Source organism: Tenrec ecaudatus, chromosome X (assembly GCF_050624435.1).
Source record: "Tenrec ecaudatus isolate mTenEca1 chromosome X, mTenEca1.hap1, whole genome shotgun sequence".
NCBI classification, from domain to species: domain Eukaryota; kingdom Metazoa; phylum Chordata; class Mammalia; order Afrosoricida; family Tenrecidae; genus Tenrec; species Tenrec ecaudatus.
Genome location: NC_134548.1, coordinates 57,797,246 through 57,820,549, shown reverse-complemented (window position 1 = coordinate 57,820,549; position 23,304 = coordinate 57,797,246). Strand labels below are relative to the sequence as shown.

General features: G+C 44.3%; 1 protein-coding gene across 3 annotated transcripts in view; it reads left to right on the top strand.

Annotated features, from left to right (window-relative positions):
- Window positions 1-4,820: 4,820 nt before the first annotated feature.
- IQSEC2 (IQ motif and Sec7 domain ArfGEF 2) overlaps window positions 4,821-23,304 on the top strand; it is a 105,002-nt gene continuing 86,518 nt past the window's right edge. For all 3 annotated transcript variants that reach the window (XM_075538570.1, XM_075538569.1, XM_075538572.1), the window contains exon 1: window positions 4,821-5,735. In XM_075538570.1, the coding sequence (XP_075394685.1) occupies window positions 5,032-5,735 (704 nt within the window). In that variant the 5' untranslated portion in view covers window positions 4,821-5,031. The remainder of the gene's footprint in view (window positions 5,736-23,304) is intronic.

The window sequence follows — 23,304 nt, the reverse complement described above, 5'->3', positions numbered from 1 at the left end:
ATTAAAATGCATCAGTTCTTCAGTTTTCTGTATTAATGATAGAGTTTTCATATGCATAAGAGGCCATTGAAAATACCATGGTTTGAGTCAGGCATATCTTAGTCCTCAAAGTGACATCCTTGTTCTTCAAACTATTGAAGAGGACTTTTTTTGTATAATGAGACCCCCCCCAAAAAAACAAAACAAAACAAACCAACTCACTGCTTTTAAGTTGATGAGTACTCATAGAGACCCTATAGGACAGGGTAGAAAGGCCCTTGTGCATTTCTGAGACTATAACTCTTTACAGGAGGAGAAAGTCCCATCATTCTCCAATGGAACTGCTGTGTTTCAAACTGTTGACTTTGCAGATCACAGCCCAACGGCATAAACTCAATGCCACCAAGGCTCCTCAGTGATTCTGCAGTCCTTCTATCTTCTTTGGGTGCTGTCTTCATCATCCAATGGAACCCTTCACTATAGATTTCCTTACTTTGAAATTACATATAAATGGAATCATATCATGGGTGTGGTTTGAGGGGGCACTGACTTGCTTATCATGATGTTTCAAGGTTCATCCATGTTTTAGCAAATAAGGACTCTATTCCTTTTATGACTGAGTAATATTCTATTGATGAACATTTCCCCCTAGTCTGTGGTTATTATTATTAATACTGTGAATGTTCGTTTTTGTTTTTTATAATTTTAATTGTATTTTTGGTGAAACTTTACACAGTAAATTAGGTTCTCATTAAATATTTTCTATACATATTATTTGGTGACTTTGATCACATTTTTTACAATGTGTCAGTATTTTCATTATTTCCATTCTGGTTGTTTTGTTTCCATTAATCTACCTTCTCGGCCTCTCTCCTTTCTGTCTTATGTTTGCTTTCTGGTAAGTATTGAATGCTTGGTCGCTTATAGTTGATTACTTAAATGGGCACAGTACTCATGGGTGATATATATTTTTTGTTTTATTGGCCAATCTATTATTTGGCTGAAAGGTGGCCTCTAGGAGTAGGCTCAATTACAATTTTAAAAGGTATCTCGGGGTGATACCTTAGTCTCTAACAATCTAGTATGTCTGGTCTTTTAAAAGAATTTAAGGATTGTTCAAACTATGAACATCCTTGTTGAAGTTTTTATTTATTTATTTAGAAATAGTTTTATTGACATATGATTCACATATCATACAATTCAATTATAGTGAAGAGGTGTACAATAGGCACTATAATCAACCTAGAACATTTTCTTCCTTCTTGTACTCATTGCTGTTAGCTTCCCATTTACTCCAGCCTCCCCTGCCCGAACTCCAATAAGCCATTAATCAGGTTACTGTCGCTTGTAAAAGTTTTTGGGTGGATATGTTTTCATTTCTGTTGGAGTGAATTGCTGGGTTATATGAAAACTCTATGTTTAGCATTTTAAGGGACTGTCCAATTGCTTTTCCTGGAGGCTGCATCATTTTACATTCCCATCAGCAATGTACCAGGGTTTGAAATTCTCTACAACACTTTACTGAAGAAACAAACAAACAACTTTTTATTATGAATTGGGTGAAGGTTTACAGAACAGATCATCAATTTTACATCCAACAATTCACACATATTCTATTTCATCTCATTGATTACAATTCCCTCAATATACCATGACCCATCCTATCTCTTCACTATGTTTTCTGTCTACCTTCCTTCTTTCCTAACCCTTCTGAAATTTCTCTTGGGTAAATACTGCTCCCTTGACCCCAAATGATTGACTATTCTAAGGTCTGCACACATCACCAGTGCTATTATTCCCTTTATAAACTATTATTTCCTGTTATTTGGTTGAAATTTGAATCACAGAGGATAGTTCAGTTCCAGACCTGAAGAGTGACCACGTCTTGAGGGATCTGCCAGTCTCAACCCAACCAGCAAGCCTGGGCTTCTTCATGATCTTGAGTTTTGTTCCACATCTTCCTCCTATTCAATGCCTTCTAATGCAATCCCTTTCAGAACAATTGGTCATGGTAGCTGGGCACCACCTAGTTTTTCTGGACTCAGGACTGGTGTTTGTGTGGCCCATTAGTTCATTGGACTAATTGCTTCCATGTGTCTTTGATTTTCAACATTATTTTTACTTCTGGATAGGGAGAGACCAAAGATTTACCTTAGATGGCTGTGCCAGAGCTGGTAACAACCCAGTAACTACTCACAAGAGCTCCACAACACTTTTATTTTTATTATCATAGTGGGTGTGATATTTTGATTTTAATTTCCCTTATGATTTTTCTTTGTGTGTGTGTTTTAAATCATGTTATTGGGGGCTCATACAACTCTTATCCCAATCCATACATACATCAATTGTATAATGCACATTTTTACATTCGCTACCCTCATCATTCTCAAAACATTTGCTCTCCACGTAAGCCCCTGGCATCAGCTCCTCATTTTTGTCCTTCCCTCCCTGCTCCTCCCTCCCTCACGAACCCTTGATAATTTATAAATTATTATTTTGTCATATTTTACATTGTCTGACGTCTCCCCTCACCCACTCCTCCAGTGTCCATCCCTCAGGGAGGAGGTTATATGTAGATCCTTGTAATTGGTTCCCCCTCTCCACTCCACCCTCCCTGCACCCTCCCAGTATTGCCACTCTCAGCACTGGTCCTGAAGGGATCATCCTCCCTGGATTCCCTGTGTTTCCAGTTCCCATCTGTACCAGTGTACATCCTCTGGTCTAGCCAGATTTGTAAGGCAGAACTGGGATCATGATAGTGGGTGGGGAGGAAGCATTTAGGAACTAGAGGAAAGTTGTATGTTTCATCGTTGGTACACTGCACCCTGACGGGTTCGTCTCCTCCCTGCAACCCTTCTGTAAGGGGATGTCCAGTTGCCTACAGATGGGCTTTGGGTCCCCACTCCGCACTCCCCTCATTCACAATGATATGATTTTTTTGTTCTTTAATGCCTCATACCTAATCCCTTTGACACCTCGTGATCACACAGGCTGCTGTATTTCCATGTGGGCTTTGTTGCTTCTCAGCTAGATGCTCGCTGGTTTACCTTTAAGCCTTTAAGACCCCAGATGCTATATCTTTTGATAGCCAGGCTCCACCTTGTGCACCCGCTTTGTGTTCTGCGATCTGTCGGGAAGATGAACATCATGGAATACCCATTTAAAAGAACAACGTATTCTCGCATTGAAGGAGTACTTGAGTGGAGGCCCAATGTCCATCTGCTACCTTAATACTAAACCTACAAATATATGCACATAATCTGTTTCCTCATCCTCATATATAAATATACTTACATATGTACATGCCCCCATTTAGACCTCTATAAATGTCCTTTGCCTCCTAGCTCTTTCCTCTATTTCCTTTTACTTTCCTTTTGTCCCTCTATCATGTTCAGCTTTCATTTGGGTAACAGTAATTCCTCCAGTTACATTACCTTTGATCATGCCCCACCAGGCCTCCTACACCCTCCTTAACCCCTTATGATTTTTCTAGGAGAGCTGGTGGTGCAGTGGATTAATCATTGGCATACGAAACAGTTCTCTCTTCTATGGGGTCTACAGGCAGTGAGTTTTTTTGTTTTAAAATATCTTTTTATTAAATATTTTGTGTGTTTACCTGCTATCTGTAATCTTTGGAGAGATGTCTATTCAAGTCGTGTGTTCTTTTAATTGGGTTGTCTTTTTATTATTGAGTTATGGAAGTTCTTCCTTCATCTATTCTAGAATAGCAGTACTTCATCAGATAAATTATTTCCAAATATTTTCTTCCATTCCTAGGATTGTCTTTTCTGCACAAGGTGTTTTTGTGTGCTGTTTTCTAAGTTGTTTCCTTTGAAATCAATGTTATTGATATGGAAATAGAAAAACTCATGCTTTCTTCTCTACTACAACCTGTTCATGAAGATAAATTAAAACATGTTTCTGACCGTAAGGAGCTGAGAATAGCAGATGATATAAAATAGAACTAAAGCAGAATTACACTTGTTCCACAAGTGCCACAAAAGATGAACAGAGGAAGTGCAGTGGGAGGTCAAGAAGAGAGAGCACTTCTGGCTGGAGAAATCAGTGCTGGTTTTGATAGGGTAGTCATAAGTTGTAAAGGGTGAACATAATTTCTTTAGGCAAGATGACTGGGGAGAGCCTTTCCAAAGGAGTACAGATAATCAGGGTTGAATGGAGCCTTGATCTTAATACCTTAATACTGGCTGTCAAGGGGGCATCTTAGGGCTTGTTGGGATGAAGAATCTTGAAATTGCCTGAGTTTGAAAATCCAAAGACTGACTAAAATGAGAGATCCTGGAGTTGACTGGGATGGAGAGTTTATAGGCTTTGGAGGAATGGAAGGTGGAAATGGAGACTGGTTAGGCTGGAGGGACATGGGGTTCGCTTAGCTGCCTGCCATAGGAGACCCAGAGGTTGGCTGCAATGGGGAATCTAACTCTGTTTAGAATGGACGGATTTAGTGGTTGGGATGAGGAATTCATAGACGGCCTGGACTTGGAGGCTGCCTGGAATTGAGGTTATGGGAATAATTGAACCGGAGGAACCTTGGAGTGGGCTGGGATGAAGGCGGAGGACTTCGTTATGCTGCATTAGATGAGGACCCTGCTGTAGACTTGTGATGGGGCCGGTCCAGTGTGGTGCCGGGGGTGCCTTGGGGTCAGTCAGGTTGCGGGTGTTGATGAAGGGGGTGGGTGAGGAGCGCGGGGGTGGGCCAGGCAAGCCGGATGGGGGCAGGGGCGCGGGGCGGGCCGGGACCGGGGCGGTCCCGCGCGGCCGCGCTGCGCAGTGACTCCGCAGCGGGCGGAGCGCCGTGGGCCGCGTCCTCCGGAGCCGTGGCGGCAGAGGCAGCGGCTGCTTCAGCTCCTGTTTCCCGTGCCACCGGCCCCAGCGCTGCCTCCCGGGCCCCCCCGGGCCCCCGGGCCCTCAAGCCCGGTGCGCGCCCTCGCGTCCCGCCGGCCCCCTCCCCCGGCTGGGCCCGGGGGAGGGTGGCGCCGTGAGCAAGCGGGGACTGGGCTTTCCTGCCCTTTCCCCTGCCCCTGGGCTGCCAGGATGGAGGCGGGGTCGGGGCCCCCGGGGGGCCCGGGCTCCGAAAGCCCCAACCGGGCAGTGGAGTACCTGCTGGAGCTGAACAACATCATCGAGAGCCAGCAGCAGCTACTGGAGAGCCAGCGGCGGCGCATTGAAGAGCTGGAGGGCCAGCTGGACCAGCTCACCCAGGAGAACCGCGACCTGAGGGAAGAGAGCCAGCTGCACCGCGGGGAGCTGCACCGGGAACCCCACGGCGCCCGAGAGAGCCCCGGCCGAGAGAGCCAGTATCAGAACCTGAGAGAAACCCAGTTCCATCACCGCGAGCTGAGGGAGAGCCAGTTCCACCAAGCGGCTCGGGATGTGGGTTACCCGAACCGGGACGGCGCCTACCAGAACCGGGAGGCTGTGTATCGGGACAAGGAACGGGACACCTCCTACCCGCTCCAAGACACTACCTACACACCCCGTGAGCGCGACATGGCTCAGTGCCACCTGCACCACGAGAACCCAGCCCTAGGTCGCGAACGTGGCGGGCGGGAGGCCGGGCCAGCGCACTCCGGCCGCGAGAAGGAATCCGGTTATTCGGCGGCTGTGGGCGTTGGGTCGCGGCCACCAAGGGAGAGGGGCCAGCTGAGCCGTGGCGCATCCAGGAGCTCTAGCCCAGGTGCCGCTGGAGGCCACAGTACCAGTACCAGTACCAGTCCCGCCACAACCCTCCAGAGAAAGTAAGGAATGTGTTTGTACCTCTCCCCTGTTCTCTTACCCTGTAGAGCCCTCTCCAACTTGCCTGGCCAGCCAATAAAGTCAGAAGCCTGTGCCTGATTCCATTTCCTCCTCTCCCCCTTTCATGCGATTACAGCCCAACCGGAGACACCCGTCTCCTAGTCCACTCCAGAGACCAGGATGGCCAGATGAGTGTGCGTCCCTCCCCTTTCTCAAAGCTGAGGCCACTGAGGTACTAGAGCAGTCATCGCCCACCCTTCCCCCTTCACCTCCTAGATCCTTGCTAGAGGATGCCAATTTATTTATGTAGGATTTCAAAAATGGTTTTCTTATGTATTATTTATGTATTTTTATTGTTGGTAGTGTCAACACAAAGCCCCAAGACAGAGAACCCCCCTTTCCCTCCCCTTTTTTGGGTATGAGGAAGGTTTTGAATGCAGGCCTCCTCTGGCAGCCTCAGCTCTATCCTTTCCCAGAGAGGCAGGTGAGGACCAGAATGGCTGCTGGAGGCTGAGACGCCTCTCTAAGGGGAACTGCAGCACATCCTGGCCTGGAGGAGCAAAGGGGTGGGGAGGGGGCCAGTAAAGATGGAGACCAGGCCCTTGACTAGTTCCTCAAAGTCCACCCCTCTCCACCCTTCAAGAAAAACAACACCCAATTAAAAATCTATATGAGGAAGGGAAGTCTATAGATCTTCCCTCTTGTTGGATCTTTTCTAGTTTCTATGTTGAGATGTGTCTGTCTATTTTGGATGCCTTGATCATCTCTCTTGGGTTGGTGGGACATATTATAAGGCTAGTGCCACATTTTATCATGAACTGTTGGGATAAATATGTCAAGCTGGGAAAGTCAAGGGCATGCTGACTCAAAGGGCTTCCCCCAAAGTCTCCCTTATTTATCTCCTGCCATTTTACCAAAAATTAAAAAAAAAACCCACTGAACTGAGAGTTGGGAGACCTGGGTTCCCTTTCAAGCTCTGTTGCAGATTGGCTTTGTGACCTTGACTGAGTCCCTTCTTCTCTCAGCCTATCAGCTCCCCATAGCTTTTTAAAGAGCAAAAGATAAGCCCTTTCAGCTTAGATTTGGTTCTTCTACTAATCTAGCTGTGCCACAGAGCAAGTCTGAAGTCCTCTATGGAATGGACAGACTTCCCCCCTTCCCCAGTGCTCAGCTGGTCCTACCATGTGCCACAACCAGTGAAGTGTCTTTTGGAGGCTGGGCTGGGGGTGGATAAGCCTTCTGCCTCAGGAAATCTGCGGGGAGACAGCTCTCTGCAACACCCCCGTGGTGAGGCAGCAGGCTGGGGTGCTGGGTTGAGATGGCTGGGCCCCAGGAGCAGCAGCTGCAGCTTGAGGGCTCGGCTGGGCTCCATAGCAGTGCAGCTTCAGCTGGGTGTTGGTGTGGAATGCCTCAGAGTAGCCTGGGGGTGAGAGATATATGCTCTCCTGTGCAGGCAAGGGTGGCAGGAAGACTGTGTGCATCTTGGAGCACAGCACTGGAAGAGGGATACACAGACTAAGGCCCATTCAGGAGATGGTCATGGTAGGGTGGGGACAGAGGAAAATTGGGTGGAATGTTATGGTTCTTGAGCTTGGCTGCAGAAAACTTTTCTAGAGGGGTCAGGCCTGTGACAGAGAAAACAGCTTTATTCTTTGAAGGCTCCAGAGGGCAAAAACAGGCGCAATGGGAAGATTTGGAGCTACATCAGTGAGAACTTTCCAATGTGGCTGCTCAGTGATCAGCAGGCTGCCACAACTGATGAAGGTGGGGGCTGGGAGCCATGCCCAGCAGTGGCCAGGTGGATGTCTGGTAGAGCTGGAGAAAGCATGCCAGTAAAAAGCTCAATCAATGGCCTGTTGTTGTTAGGAATCAGTTCCAGCTTATAGCGGCCCTATGTACACGAGAAAGAAACACTGCCTGGTCCTGTCCCAGTCTCACAATTCTTCTTATGTGTGAGCCTTAGGTTTTCTCAATCCCAAAATTTCATTATCCTACAGATGTGAGTCTGATGTCTGGGCTGGCTGGGAGCCTTTTTACTCTGGAGCTCCATGCTTTTGCCATCCAAGGAGGCCTGCCTTTTGGTTCTTTCATCCAGATTATTTGTTGGAATTTCTTTTTCATAATTCCTACTGGATTAATAGGAGGATTGGTCTTGTGCTTTTCTCCCAACCATATATTAGCCAACATTTGTACCCCCATTATTAGCTTTTTTGACCCTCACAACAAACCCTGTGAAATGAGCGTTATCAACTCTGTTTTAGAGATGCGGAAACTGACGCTCCAAGATGAAGAAACCATGTTCAAGGTTTTGCATCTAGTTACTAATGAATTTGGGACTAGAATGCAAGCCTTCCGGTATCCAAGGCCTCTTATTTTTTTCACTAGTTTTCTAATCCACAGGAATCTCTTGGCCTCAGAACCCAGACAGGTACTGAACTGGAAAAGGCCAGAAGGACCTTGATGATCTGGACGCTTTTATCAGGAATCGATGCTGGGATGAGTGGGGGAGTTGAGGGAGGGGAGAAGTCTGTGTCTCTTCCTGGTCAGGCTTCCCTGTTGACACAGTAGACATTATTGCCACCAGTACTGCTACACACGGACTCCTCTGGCAGGCCTGCTCTGGGTCTGTAAGAAGTGTGTGAGAAGGCTGCCACTGGAAGTAAGGGCAGGCAGAGTGGGAGTTTAGCAGTAAAGGCTGCAGCATTGGGGGGGGGAAGGGGGATAGGTAGAACTGGTACACCCTGGGTGTTTCTGGTCACTAGGCTCCCTCTGGTGGACAAAGAGGAGAGATTGGAACCTGGGCCGAACTGCAGCTTGCTGAGGGCCTGCTCTGCCTTTGGAGTTTATTTAGGTCCTGGGCATCTGTCACCACAATCCACATTTTACAATGGAGAAAATTCAGCGAAGTGAAATGACACCCTGGAGGTGGTGCTGCTAACTAGCATCTTTCGACTCCCAACCCTGTTAACTTTACTTCTTTATTGCATTAGATATCAGCTGCCATGTCCAGCCACTCATATTATCTGCTAGTGATTCCCACATCCTCTTGCCCTGTCTCTTCTGTGTAGGCTCCTGTATGCCGGAATCCTCTCTGCTGTTCTCAGAGTGTGCACTTTCTAGTGCAATGTAGAGCAAAAGATAGTCCCTACTTCCGTTTTGGACACTGGTTCCCTATTTATGAGGCTTTGGTTGGCTTATGTGTTCTGTTTTTGTATAGTTCTTGGTTTTGACCAATGCAGAGGTTTTTTTACCTGGAATTTTTGCCCCTATCTGGATGATTAGAGAAGACCTCCGCTTTTGTTGCTGATCTTGACCTGACCCCCTTGCAGTTCTGTCACTGGAATGATTTCTAGGAGCACTAGAAGCCACTGCTGAGTTGATCCATGTGAAGAGAACTGTATTTCCTGTGCTCGTTGCATGGGCCCAGCACAGGCTCCACTGTAGGCAGTGGTGGGCTGGAGCTTGTGTGGTAGTGGCTGTCCAGCTTCTGTTCCCACTCCTACTCTGCAAGCTGGCTCACATTTGGGAACAGAAACTTGAGGGACTAGCCTGGTATTCTTGACAACCAGGGCAATATGTGTCCTACCGCATGACTGCTGGATTGCCTTCCCACTTGCAGTGAGGTGTTTGTGGGCCTGAGGGTGCTGGGAGGAAGGGAGGAGGAAAGGAGGGAGGGAGCAAATGATCGTGAGTGAACACCTAGGGAGGGGCTCTGGGGAAATCAATCTCCTTTAAGGTTAAGGTATTTTTCCTAGGGTTTGTTCCTTCTTTCCAGGAGGAAAGGTGATTTGACTTACCCCATTGTCCATTGCTTTATGAGCATTACACTTGGTGTGGGAGGAAACGATGATGTTGAATTTAATGAGAACCAGAGGAATCTTGTTTTTCTGTCTGGATCTGGGGCAATACTGGGATTGTTGTCATCCACAAACATTTCTTGGCTGTGTACAAAGAGCAGGAGGGGCCACCAGTCTGAAGAAAAAAAACACCATGCTCTTTGCATTTTCAGAGGCTTCCGCCCACCCAGCCAGCCAGAGGCAGGGTTCCAGGCCCAATCATGCCATAGAGACAATATTCAGGAGAAAACAAGCAGCAAGAAACACGAGAAGTGGAGGATCCCCGAAAAAGGTGGAATCAGGGCAGATCAGGACTGTTTAAGGGTCTGAGGTGGAAGCAGAGGGGTGCTTTGAAGGAAAGAGTGTGTGGTATTTTGGTTTTGTACAGAGAGAAAAGCAGGAGAAAGAAGTCAGCCAGCCTACTCTCTGCTGCTACACTTACCTCACCTGTATCACCCCTGCTTAGTGCAGGGGTGAGTTTGCTGAGAACACAGAAAAGCTCGGAGTATAGAGTGTACTGGGTGAATCTCGGCCTTCGGTCTGCTAGGCACCACCCTATGCGGTTTTATGTAATAGAAGCTAACTTTATTTTTTACTGCACATACTATGTGCCAAGCACTATTTGTTCTAAGTGCTTTTCATGTATTCATTAATTCAATCTTCACATGAATTCTTTGAGATAGAGATTGTGATTAACTCCATTTTACAGATGAAGAAACTGAGACCGAGAAAGGTTAGATAACATACCTAAGGTTGCTCAGTTACTAAGTGGCAGAACTGGGAAGAAGCGATAAGGAACCCAGGCTCCAGTCTGCAGAATTCCCACCCACTATGTAAGAGTGCTTTTTATCTAATTTGCACAGAGTTCCTGACAGATGGGTGCTACTGTTGTTATTGGGTATTGTCAAGTTGATTCCAATTCACAGTGCCCCTATGTACAACACAATAACAGTACTGAGCCATCCTCACCATTTTTGCCATGTTTGAGCACATTCTTGCAGCCACCGTGTCAATCCATCTTGAGGGTATTTTATTGATCCTCTACCTTATCAAACCTCCTGGTGGTGATTTGAAGGACATTCTGGCTGTCCTTCTTCCAAGACTGACCCGTTCACTCTTCTGGCAGTCCACGATATATTCCGTATCCTCTGCCAACAAATCTTCTGTACTTCAAATGTATAAAGTCTTCCCTATTCATTATTCAGCTTTCAAATTTATGTAAGACAATTGAAACTATGGTTTGAGTCAGGCACACCTTAAGTCCTCAAGGTGACATCTTTGCCTTTTAACATCCCCATTTTTTCAGATGAATAAATGAAAATCAGGGAGGTGCAGAAACTTGCCTGAGGTTACCCAGCTGGGATTGGGCCTTAGATCTGTCTGCTTACAACATCGATGGTATACCATCTTCTGCAGACAAGGTTTACAAACATTATAGATATAGACATATCAGGTATGCCTCCAGGCTTATTCCAACAGCTCTCAAGACCACTCTTCTAGGCAGGCACCACTTCAGGATTACCTTCTGGGTTATTGACATAGTCTCCTCATAGATTGCCACCCATGTTCTTGCTCCATCAAGCCTCAGATGAGGGGCAGCCAGGCCAAGCCTTCTGCAATATGGCTTCAGTGGTTTCACTCACACTTTGGCCTGTAGGAGAATATCCAAACTCCTTCACTTGCTGTGCACAGACCTCTTAGGCTGTACCCCCAATTTACCTTGCTCGCCCTCCCTTCTTCAAATCCCCGTGACACAGACTATATTCTAGGCAGATTGAACTGTGTCTCCCACTGTTAACTCATTTAGGCCCCATGATAACTGCTGGGCCTTTGTGCGTGCTCTTCCCTTTTCTTGGGCTTTTTATACAGTTCTCAGGTGGAACCAAGCTGCTAGCTCTGGTCTGCTTCTTCCTTGGTCCACCTGCATACTCAATCCATCCTTGACCCTTGACATCAATACCTTACTCCTTCTCATACCTTTGTGATTTATTAGTTTATACTTTGTGCATACTAGACCGAGATCCCCTTCAAATTCAGATTCAACTAGCATGTACTGAGTGTATTGTATGTCAGATCTTATGGTAGGTACTGCAGGTTTGGGGGATATATGCTTTGGAAACACCTGGAACAGCACATAGTAGCTGCTCAATAAATGTTGAACTGAGATAATGGTCAGATTAAGTCCTCATGTGACAATGACCAAGTGTACCCAAATTTTCTTTCTTCCAAGACCCCTGTAGAGAAATATGAGTCAACTTTTAAATTATCTTGGCTTTTGTATGACTCCAGTTTCATGCTCAGTGGAGCTATTTGACCTCTACCCTGTTTCTCCTACATATCATGGGCTATTGAGTTGGCTAAGATTTCGAATACCTTTAGTTCAATATGCTCATTGTTATCACTCTCTAACATGTTGTGGCCATGCCATGCTATGGTCTAGGCTCTCAGTGCAAGATATTCTACTTTTAAGGAAACAGAGAGGCCTGCATAGCACCGGTGTGTGGTCTGCCCAGTCCAGTGGAAGTTCCTTGTTTATCTATCAGATCATTAGGGAACTCATCCTCTGAGCCAGGCACCATGTCTTGGAGTTAGAATAAGTTGCTCATTGTCTAGCAAAATACTGTATTCCCTAGCAAATCAGTGAGCACCCAAGAAGAGTGATGAATGACCACCTTTCTTCTTTGGGGGGAACACATATAGGGCAAAGTAATTTACCTGCTCTCTCTCCAGCTATTCAACTGGAAATTATTCATATGGGGACGTGTGTTCGCAAGCACTTTGTATATTAAGCATTCTGGAACCCTAGCATTCATTTTATTGTTACTAGCTTTTATTTTTAACTTATTTTGTGAATTGAATAAAGGTTTAGAGGTCAGATCACCAATTTTACATTCAACAGTTCATATGTATTTTGCTTCATTTCATCCATTGCAATTCCCTCACCCAAGCTCATCCCTGTGTTTCCGACCCTCACTTTTCCTTCTCTTCTAACCCTTGTTAACTTTGTCTATGGGCAAACGCTTCCCTTTTTGTCTCAAATTGCTGATTATTCTAAGGTGTGTGCACTTCACTGGTGTTATTATTCCCCATATAGACTTGTCTATTGCTTGATTGAAAACTGAGCCACAGGTGTGAGTTTAGATCCAAAGGGTGATTAAGGGCCATAGTCTCACAGTTTCCACCAGTATCTATTTAACTGGTAAGCCTAGTCTATTTTATGATTTTGAGTTTTGTTCCATCTTTTTCTCCCACTCTTTCTAGGGCATTCAAATGTGATCCTTTTCAGAGTAGTTGGAAGTGGTAGCCAGATATCATCTACTTCTTCTGGTGGGATCCTGGCATTTAGAGGACATGTGATGCAATGGAAGGAAGTTGTTTAAGACACTTTTTAGGCAAGTTCTATAACTTTTAGAACCTCAGTTTTCTCAAGAAGTAACTGGAGATAAAAGGGAATTTTATAACGTGTAAAATTCATGTTGCCCCATCACCTACAAAAAGTGTATCAGAAACTTTGCTGGCTGTTCAACATACCCATCCAAGTCCTAATTTAGATGGAAAGTGTGGGTGGCATAGGGTGGGATGTGGTGGTGGTGGTGGAGGGTGTGAAGGATGGAAAATAAAGGGTACTGCTGCCCTGACCTCTAGGGGTGGAGCCTAGCAAAAAAAACAAAAAACAAAGATGGCATGTTTATTAGGGTTACTCCTCTAACATTTAGATGTACTATTATCGCCACTCTCGCCTGATATGTAACAGTTCACTAACACCAATGTATTCATTTGAGCTATATGATTTTATGTCTCTGAGGGGTTATATGATGGCAAATGTAGACATTTTGAAATCCTGTTGGATTCAGGATACACTATACTGTATTCACCTGAACAGAACCCATATTTTCCTTTAAATAGTCACTTTAGAATCATCATTATTATATCTGTGTTAAAAGTATCTACTTTTCCCTCATTTTAAATTTCATTATAAATAGGGAGATATATGTTTTTCTTCTTCTTCTTTTATGTTTGTTGTATGTTTCATCATTGCTAAATCACACCCTAACTGGCTCATCTCCTCCCTGAGACCCTTCTGCAAGGGCATGTCAACTGGCCTACAAATGGGCTTTGGGTCTCCACTCTGCACTCCCCCCCTCATTCACTATATGATTTTTTGTTATGATGATGCCTGATACCTGATCCCTTCGACACCTCATGATCGCACAGGCTGGTGTGTTTCTTCCATGTAGGCTTTGTTGCTTCTGTATAGGGAGGTATCTTACACAACTACATATGATACTCTAGCTAACTCATAAATAATTCATCTCATTGTAATTATTGTGAGAATTAAATAAGATGGTATATATGAAGTGCCTAGTACCTAGTGTTTGTTTAGTTAGCAATAAGTATTATTATTATTTAAATAATTTTATTTGGGGCTCATACAACTCTTATCACAATCCATACATGCATCTATTGTGTCAAGCACATTTGTACATTTGTTAATAAGCATTATTATTAATAATACATTTGGAAAACTTTATGCTGTGGAAAAGAAGGAGGGCGAGGCCATGAAGGAGTTAATCAGATTTATGGTCAGTCTAGAAAATATTATGCGCCTAATACTGTTCCTGTGGCGCTGTGGGTTAGGCATTAAGCTGCTAAATGCAAAGTTCAGTGGTTCAAATCTACCAACCACTCTGTGGGAGAAAGATGAGGCTTTCTACTCCCATCAAAATTTACAGCCCAGGGAACCCTCAGGCAAGAAACAAATGTACTGCCATCAAGTTGATTCCAACTCATAGCAATGCTATAGAACAGTAGAACTGTCTCTGGGTTTATGAAGCTGTGAACTTTTATGGGAGGAGAAAACCTCATTGTTCTCCCACTAAGCAGGTGATGGAATTGAGCTGCTGACCTTGCAGTTAGCAGGCAACATGTAACCCACTACACCACAGGGGTTCCTTTCAGAAACTCTAGGTTTTACTCTGCCCTATATGGGCAGTAATGAGTGGTAGTAGTAATATGTGCCACACCTGTGCTATAACAGGCAGGGAATTTATTGACTTAATATATATAGAGATAGATAGATTGATACATAGATAGATAGATAGATAGATAGATAGATAGATAGATAGATAGATAGATAGAGAGCTAGGTGGAGAAGATGGACCTAACTAAACAGATGATTACCATGCAGTACCTGCAGGTGCTCAGGGCAAGGATATTTACCCAGACTGTTGGAGAACGCTTCCTGGAGGGAATGATGCCTGAGCTGCGTGAGTAGGAGTTTGCTAAGTGACATAGGAGGGCATGAGATTGGTGGGAATGGGTGGATGGGCAGTAAAGATAAAGTGGACAGCATAAGCAAATGTAAAGAGATATGGAGTAGTAAGGTGTGTGTAGGAGGAAGCACTTTTATCAGTTCAACTGAAACTGAAGCACAGACTGAGAGACAGGGAAGGTTTGAAGAGGAGTCTGCAAAGTTGGCCAGCTCAGATCACGAGGCTATTTGAATAACTGGATAAGGAGCTTAACTTTTATATTATTGGAAATTGGGAGGATTTAACAAGGATTTAACCAGGAGTGGGGATGGGTGCGGTGAGGGCGTATAGAAATGCACATTCGTCCCTACCCCCAGCCAGTCCTGGGGCTTTGGGGCTTCACTCAAGGGGAGTCGCTCTGGGACATGGGGGTACAGTGAATGGTATGACCCTTTGCTGGGAATGCCTACACAATAGGGTATGCTGGGTCTCCCTAGAGCTTTCCATATGGGCTCCAATAAATTTCTTCCCTTTTGCTTAAAAAAAAAGTAAAAGAAACACACATTGTAGGGTATAGGATGGTGTGCCACCAGCCATGTTTTGGAGAGATTTCTTTGAAGAGCAGTTTAGAAGATAGATCGAAGCACACATAGTACAGAAGATGGTGCCACAATCTAGATTAGAGATGAAGAGGCTTGAGTTTAGGTTGTGGGAGTAGAAATACCTATTTGGGGAGGAAGATGATTATAACCCATTGACAAGTATTATGATCAAAGGGGAACACAGCCTCCTCTGGGAGCTTTGGGTGGAGGCAGCAGTCATGCATAACCAATAAGATTATGGCAATGGTATAAAAGCCAGGAAACTTTCAGCTAGATGGACCCTTAAAACCATCCAGCATAACCTAGTCATTTTACATGTGAGAAGCCTGAGGTCCATAAGAGAGAGGACTTGTATAAAGTCACTCAACACAGGAGAAGTAGAACTCCAATCAGCAGAGGCACTCTGATATTAATACCAGTGTTCAAAGCATCTCTCCTTAAATGTTTGATTTTATGTCTTGAGATCCTGTGAGGACTATTGTTATTTTATGTTCTAGAGATGAGAAAACTGGGAATCAAGGAAACTAGATAGCATGATGGGGAGGAAGCAACAAGGAGGAAGTGTTCCCTCAAGGGTCTCTTGCTTCACTGACAGACCCTCTGCATTATTTCAGCCCTTCTGAAATAAAGTGTGAAAATGAGGATATTCTATTAGATACATAGCTGGGAAATGAACCCTGGCTTCTCTTTCTTCACCTTGCCCTGCTTCCTTAGGCTGTTTCTGCCTTAAGGGGCCTTATTTAATGTAACCAAGGTAACTCAGAAACAAGGGCTGTTATCCCCCTTAGCTATTTTCATGGAAGAGGGTGGGCCTGTGTCTGTCATCTCAGTAACCACTTGCCTTGGAGAGGGTATTTCCTGGGTGAATAGCCTTGAATTTTGGAGACAGGCAGATGTGCATTTGAACCCATGATATTCCCAAGCCATTGGATGACCTCGGCTGTGTCATTTTACTTTTCTGAGCTTCCTCTGCAAAATAACATGATGGTGACCATCTCTCAAGATTAACCAAGAAAATTTAAATTTCCTGTAGAAGCAGCAGTCAAGAAGTCAATGACAGATTGTGTTGCAAAATTGTCTTTTGCAAATATGCAAAAGACCCCTTTAATGTGTTCAAAAAGTAAAGATGTCACTTTGAGGACATCTTTTTTTTTTAACATTTTATTAGGGACTCATACAACTCTTATCACAATCCATACATATACATACATCAATTGTATAAAGCACATCCATACATTCCCTGCCCCAATCATTCTCAAGGCATTTGCTCTCCACTTAAGCCCCTTGCATCAGGTCCTCTTTTTTTTTCCCCTCCCTCCCCTTTCCCCCCTCCCTCATGTGCCCTTGGTAATTTATACATCGTTATTTTGTCATATCTTGCCCTATACGGAGTCTCCCTTCCCCCCTTCTCTGCTGTCCCTCTCCCAGGGAAGAGGTCACATGTGGATCCTTGTAATCAGTTCCCCCTTTCCAACCCACTCACCCTCCACTCTCCCAGCATCGTCCCTCACACCCTTGGTCCTGAAGGTATCATCCACCCTGGATTCCCTGTACCTCCAGCCCTCATATGTACCAGTGTACAGCCTCTGTCCTATCCAGCCCTGCAAGGTAGAATTCGGATCATGGTAGTTTGGGGGAGGAAGCATCCAGGATCTGGGGGAAAGCTGTGTTCTTCATCGGTGCTACCTCGCACCCTACTTAACCCATCTCCTCTCCTAAACCCCTCTCTGAGGGGATCTCCATTGGCCGACACTTGGGCCTTGGGTCTCCACTCTGCACTTCCCCCTTCATTTAATATGATATATATATATACATATATACATATACACATACATACACACACATATCTTTTTTTTTGCATGATGCCTTATACCTGGTACCTTGGCACCTCGTGATCGCACTGGCCGGCGTGCTTCTTCCATGTGGGCTTTTTTGCTTCTGAGCTAGATGGCCGCTTGTTCACCTTCAAGCCTTTAAGACACTATCTCTTTTGATAGCCGGGCACCATCAGCTTTCTTCACCACATTTGCTTATGCGCCCATTTGTCTTCAGCGATCCTATCATGCCGGTGTGCAGTCAATGATATGATTTTTCGTTCTTTGATGCCTGGTAACTGATCCCTTCGGGACCACTCGATCACACAGGCTGGTGTGTTCTTCCATGTGGACTTTGTTGCTTCTGAGCTAGATGGCCGCTTGTTTATCTTCAACCTTTAAGACCCCAGTCACTATCTCTTTCGATAGCCGGGCACCATCAGCTTTCTTCACTACATTTACTTGTTCTCCCACTTTGGCTCCAGCAGTTGTGTCGGGAGAGTGAGCATCATAGAGTTCCAATTTAATAAAGGAAGGTATTCATGCATTGAGGGAGTGTTTGAGTAGAGGCCCAAGGTCCTTCCGCCACCTTAATACTTGACCTATAAATATAGACACATAGATCTATTTCCCCATCCTCCTATATATATTTGCATGTGCATGTCTTTGTCTAGACCTCCATGAATGCCCTTTGGCTCCTAGCTCTTTCCTCCATCTCCCTTGACTTTCCTCCTGCCCTACTACCATGCTTCGTCGCCACCTGGGCTAGAGTATACCTTTGAGGACATCTTTATGCTGACTCAAGCCATGGTTTTTCAGTCGCCTCACATGCATGTGAAAACTGGATATTGGAAGACTAAAGAAGAATTAGTGCCTTTGGATTATGGTATTGAATATGCCATGGACTTCCAGCAGAATGAACAAATCTTGTCTTGGAATAAGTACAGCTAGAATACTCCTTAGAAGCCAACATGGTGAGATTTTTGTCTCATGTTATCAGGAGGAACCAGTCCCTGGATAAGGACATCAAGCTTGGTACAGGGTCAGGGAAAGAATTGTAGACCCTCAATGAGCTTTATTGACACAATGGCTACAACAGTGGACTCAAGCATAGCAATAAATTAGAGGATGGTGCAGTATCTGGCAGGACTTCATTCTATTGTTGCTAACTTGGAACTGACTTAGGGTATATTAAAAACAACAATAATTTGAATGGCTTTCTGTGATACTTGTTCACACTCAAAATAGGCTTATTCTCTTTTTCTTCATGAAATCTTCCATGGAGGATGTCATGAAGAAGTTTTTCACTACCTAATTTGAAATACAGCTCTGGCATCTTTGTTGTATGTTTTTTCTTAGTTCTTGTTCTGGAGTTGTTTTTTATTCTTTCCTTATCTATGTTCATTTCAAATAACTTGTGGGCTCAAGCATGCATAAATAATATGTATATGTAATTTTTGAATGCATGGGAGCTGGAGAAGCTGGACTAGAGTTGGTGGGGTTAAAAGAGTGCTGGGGTAGTGTAATACAGACTGGGACAGGTGAGTTCGTATCTGGATGGGTAACTATGGTACTATAAGGAGTCAATGGGGTTGGTTAGGAGAAAGTCAGGCCTTCACTCCCCTCCCTTGATCCTGTTTTGTAAAAAAAAAAAAAAAAGAAAGAAAGGAAAAAGAAAAAGAGATTGGAGAACAGACATTACATCATCTCGAATCGTTGACTTTCCCATTTTGTATGTACAGTGCAGCAGCTTGAGGTCCAAAGAAAGAAAGGGGACTTGCATTTTAAAATGAAACAAAATTGATACATATACAATGATACCTCAGCTGTCGAACTCAATTTGTTCCAAATTTATTTTCAAATACTGAAAAGTTTGAGAACTGAACATCTTTTCCCCATAAGAAATAATGGAAAGGCAAATAATTGGTTCTGAGGCCCCAAAATTACACATATCAATTCTTTTTTTTCCAGGACTTTAAAGCACTGTGGAGGCTTTTAGCCTTCTCACACATCACTGTCTCAGATACACTATCGGCATTGAGTGGTTCCTGATTTATCCACATTAACAATAACTTTTCAACCTCTTCGATGGTCTGGGTTCTTTGTTTTGTGGTTAACGATTTCACACCTTGCACCACATTAGCCGCTTTAATCACTTACTTTGGTTCCAAAAATGTTGAGAATGTCAACTTAATATGTATTCATCTGCCAAATCAGAGAAGTGGCGAGGACCGGATTCACATTTTGCAATGACGTTCTTTAACTCCGTCGTAGTTCTCATGGGTTTCCTCTTAGCTTTACTGCTGCTCTCACCAACTTTCTTTGGAGTCACGGTTGCAATACGTTGTGCAAATAAAGCACAACCAAAAAACACAATGACAATTATTTAAAACACTAGCACAAGCATTATAGATTGTCTGGAGCAAGAGCAGCACTTAGATTGAAGTGTCTCCCCTTTGTGTGCCTGGCAAGAAGAGATGTGACTTACTTTTGACCTGTACAAGTTTTGTCGAGTAGGATTTTCAGTTTGACTGTCGAACAAAGTTAAGAACACCAAGCAGATTTTTTATGAACTTGCTATTTGCGTGTGGAAAGTTTGAGTGTAGACAACCAAGGTATCACTGTATATACTTTTAATAAGGCAACTAATACACAAGGAGATGTATATATATATATATATATATATATGTATATATATATATGCAGCCATCTGGGAGATATTGCTGGAAGAATACTGAGTTTTGTTTGGGATGATGTTAACACTTTGAAAATGAATAATGGTGATGATAGCACACCCTGGTGAATCTACTTAACATCACTCAATACTACATTCAAATTTTGTGAAAATGCATAATGTATTTTAAATGTATTTGACCACAATACAATAAAGCAGCCATCACCTCACGTCTCAGCTCATGAGGTGTCCGTTTTTACCGTGGTGGTTTTCCTTTTTTCCCTTTTTCTTTTAAATCATTTTATTGGGGACTCACACAACTCTTATCACAATCCACACATACATCAATTGTGTAAAGCACATTTGCACATTCGTTGCCCTCATCATTCTCAAAACATTTCCTCTCCATTTAAGACCCTGGCATCAGCTCCTCATTTGCCCCGTCCCTCCCTGCTCCCCCCTCCCTCATGAACCCTTGATAGTTTATCAATTATTACTTTGGCATATCTTATATTGTCTGATGTCTCCCTTCACCCACTTTTCTGTTGTCCATCCTCCAGGGAAGAGGTTATTTGTAGATCCTTGTAATTGGTTCCCCCTTTGCACCCTACCCTCCCTCCACCCTCCTGGCATTGCCATTCTCACCACTGGTCCTGAAGGGATCGATCATCCGCACTGGATTCTCTGTGTTTCCAGTTCCTATCTATACCAGTGTATATCCTGTGGTCTAGCCAGATTTGTAAGGTAGAATTGGGATCATGATAGTAGGGGTGGGGTGGGTGGGGGAGGAAGCATTTAGGAACTAGGGGAAAGTTGTATATTTCATCGTTGCTACACTGCACCCTGACTGGCTTGTCTCCTTCCCGTGACCCTCCATAAGGGGATGTCCAATTGGCTACCGATGGGCTTTGAGTCTCCACTCCGCACTCCCCCTCATTCACAATGATATGATATTTTGTTCTGATGATGCCTGATACCTGATCCCTTCGACACCTGTGATCACACTGGCAAGTGTGCTTCTTCCATGTGGGTTTTGTTGCTTCTTGGCTAGATGGCTTCTTGTTTACATTCAAGCCTTTAAGACCCCAGACGCTATATCTTTTGATAGCCGTGCACCATCAGCTTTCTTCACCACATTTGCTTATGCACCCACTTCGTCTTCAGCGATTGTATCGGGAAGGTGAGCATCATGGAATGCCAGGTTAATAGAACAAAGTATTCTTGCATTGAGGGAGTACTTGAGTGGTGGCCCAATGTCCATCTGCTACCTTAATACTAAACCTATACATATGTATGCACATAGATCTATTTACACATCCTCATATATAAATATATTTACATATGTACATGCTTTCATTTAGACCTCTATAAATGCTCTTTGCCTCCTAGCTCTTTCCTCTATTTCCTTTTACTTTCCTCTTGTCCCACTATTATGTTCAGCCTTCATTTGGGTTTCAGTAATTCCTCTTGGTTACATTACCCTTGGTCACACCCTACCAGCCCTCCTACATCCTCCTCACCACCGATTTGGATCACTTGTTGTTCCCTAGTCCTTGGGTTTGTTAACACCACTTCCTTTCCCTTCACCTCCATCTCTCCCATGTCCCCCCTGGAACTGTAGGTCCTATTGTTTCCTCCTCCAGATTGTGCAGAGATAATAACATGCACAAAAACAAGATAGAGCAAAACCAAGCAACAAAAGAAAACAAAACAACAACAACAACCAAACAATGACAAAAAAACAAAACACAACACAACAAGAAAGAAAACTTGTAGTTAGTTCAAGGACTGTTTGTTTGCCTTTAGGAGTGTTTTCTGGTCGAGTCTGATGGGGCACCAAACCCTGGCTCTACAGCCTATTTTTGGTATTCCCTGGGGACTTCATTGCTCTGTTCCACTCGCTGTTCTATTGCCTGTTTTGCCTCGATGTGTTGGAATCAGATCAGGCAGAATTCCCACACTGTGTCTCCAGTGTTGTCCCCTGTAGGGCTGTGTGGGTCAGTGAGGGATGTCGTGTCTCATAGTGGGGTTGACCATATGGTCTTCTCCGTGGATTGACTGCTGGGAGTGGGAATATTGTCCCCAAGGCCTGGTGGGTCAGGAGGTGCTCCACTCGATATTCTTCCCCCTTCATTTGCTCTAATCTGACAATGTCCCTCTCTCTGAGCTGCAGATTCAGTGCTGTCCTCTGAAATACCATTCTTCTGAGGGGAGGGACAACTCTCAACGTAGTTGGGATTGGGGCGGGCCCCTCAGACCTCCCCAATGGTTCCCTACTCCATGCCGGCATGTTGGATTAGTATCTTGGAGCACTTGGTTGAAGTCTGGTCCCTTTTTCCATGTGGAGATATAAACAAGACCCTCCTCCTGGGTGGGTTAGTGCCTGTACCCCTGCTACCCATTTCTTAATTTTTTCCTTCCCCCACCCCTTCTTTTTAATTGGCTACTGGATTTTGTCTGGCCCCTGCCATACTACCTGGTCCTCACCCCAGGAATGTTTGTATACAGTAGCTTTTTCCCTATGCCCCTTTTGCATTTTATTGTTAAAGCTTACCTCAGCAGACTCATGTTGTACTTGTCCTTTTGTGCTTTTTTCTCCAGTTCTTCCCATGCAGCAATGTGCTTCATATGTTCATCACTGCTTTTTAGCAATGTGTAGTGCTCCATTGTATGTCTATACCACAGTTACACACACACACACACACACACAAATGCACAACACACTAATAAGAAAGGAAAGTAGGAAAACACCCAACACAAAAGCTATATGATGGAGATAATAATCCTGAATATCAATGGCCTGCACTCAGGCATTAAAAGACTGAGGCTAGAAGACTAGCTTAGAAAACATAACCCATCAATCTGCTGCCTACAGGAGACACATCTCAATGCTACAGACAAAATATTCTGAGAATCAAAGGCTGGAGAAAGGTATACCAAGCAAACAGTAATTCACAAAAAGCAGGGGTTGCAAACCTAATCTCAGATAAAATTGACCTCTAAGTGCAAACCATAAAAAGAGATAAGGAGGGGCAGTATATAATGCTCAAGGGAACAGTAGACAAAGAACTACTAATCATTGTAAACATATATTCCCTGAATGAGAGACCTGCTGAATACATCCACCAAACACTCCAAAAGATGAAAAAAGAAATCACAGCCTCAACAATTATACTGGGTGACCTCAGTACATCGCTCTCTGAGAAAGATAGATCACAGATAGGTGCTGGAGGCACAGGGAATCCAGGGCGGATGATACCTTCAGGACCAGTGGTGTGAGTGGTGATACTGGGAGGGTAGAGGGAGAATGGGTTGAAAGAGGGAACCCATTACAAGGATCTACATGTGACCTCCTCCCTGGGGGACGGACAACAGAAAAGTGGGTGAAGGGAG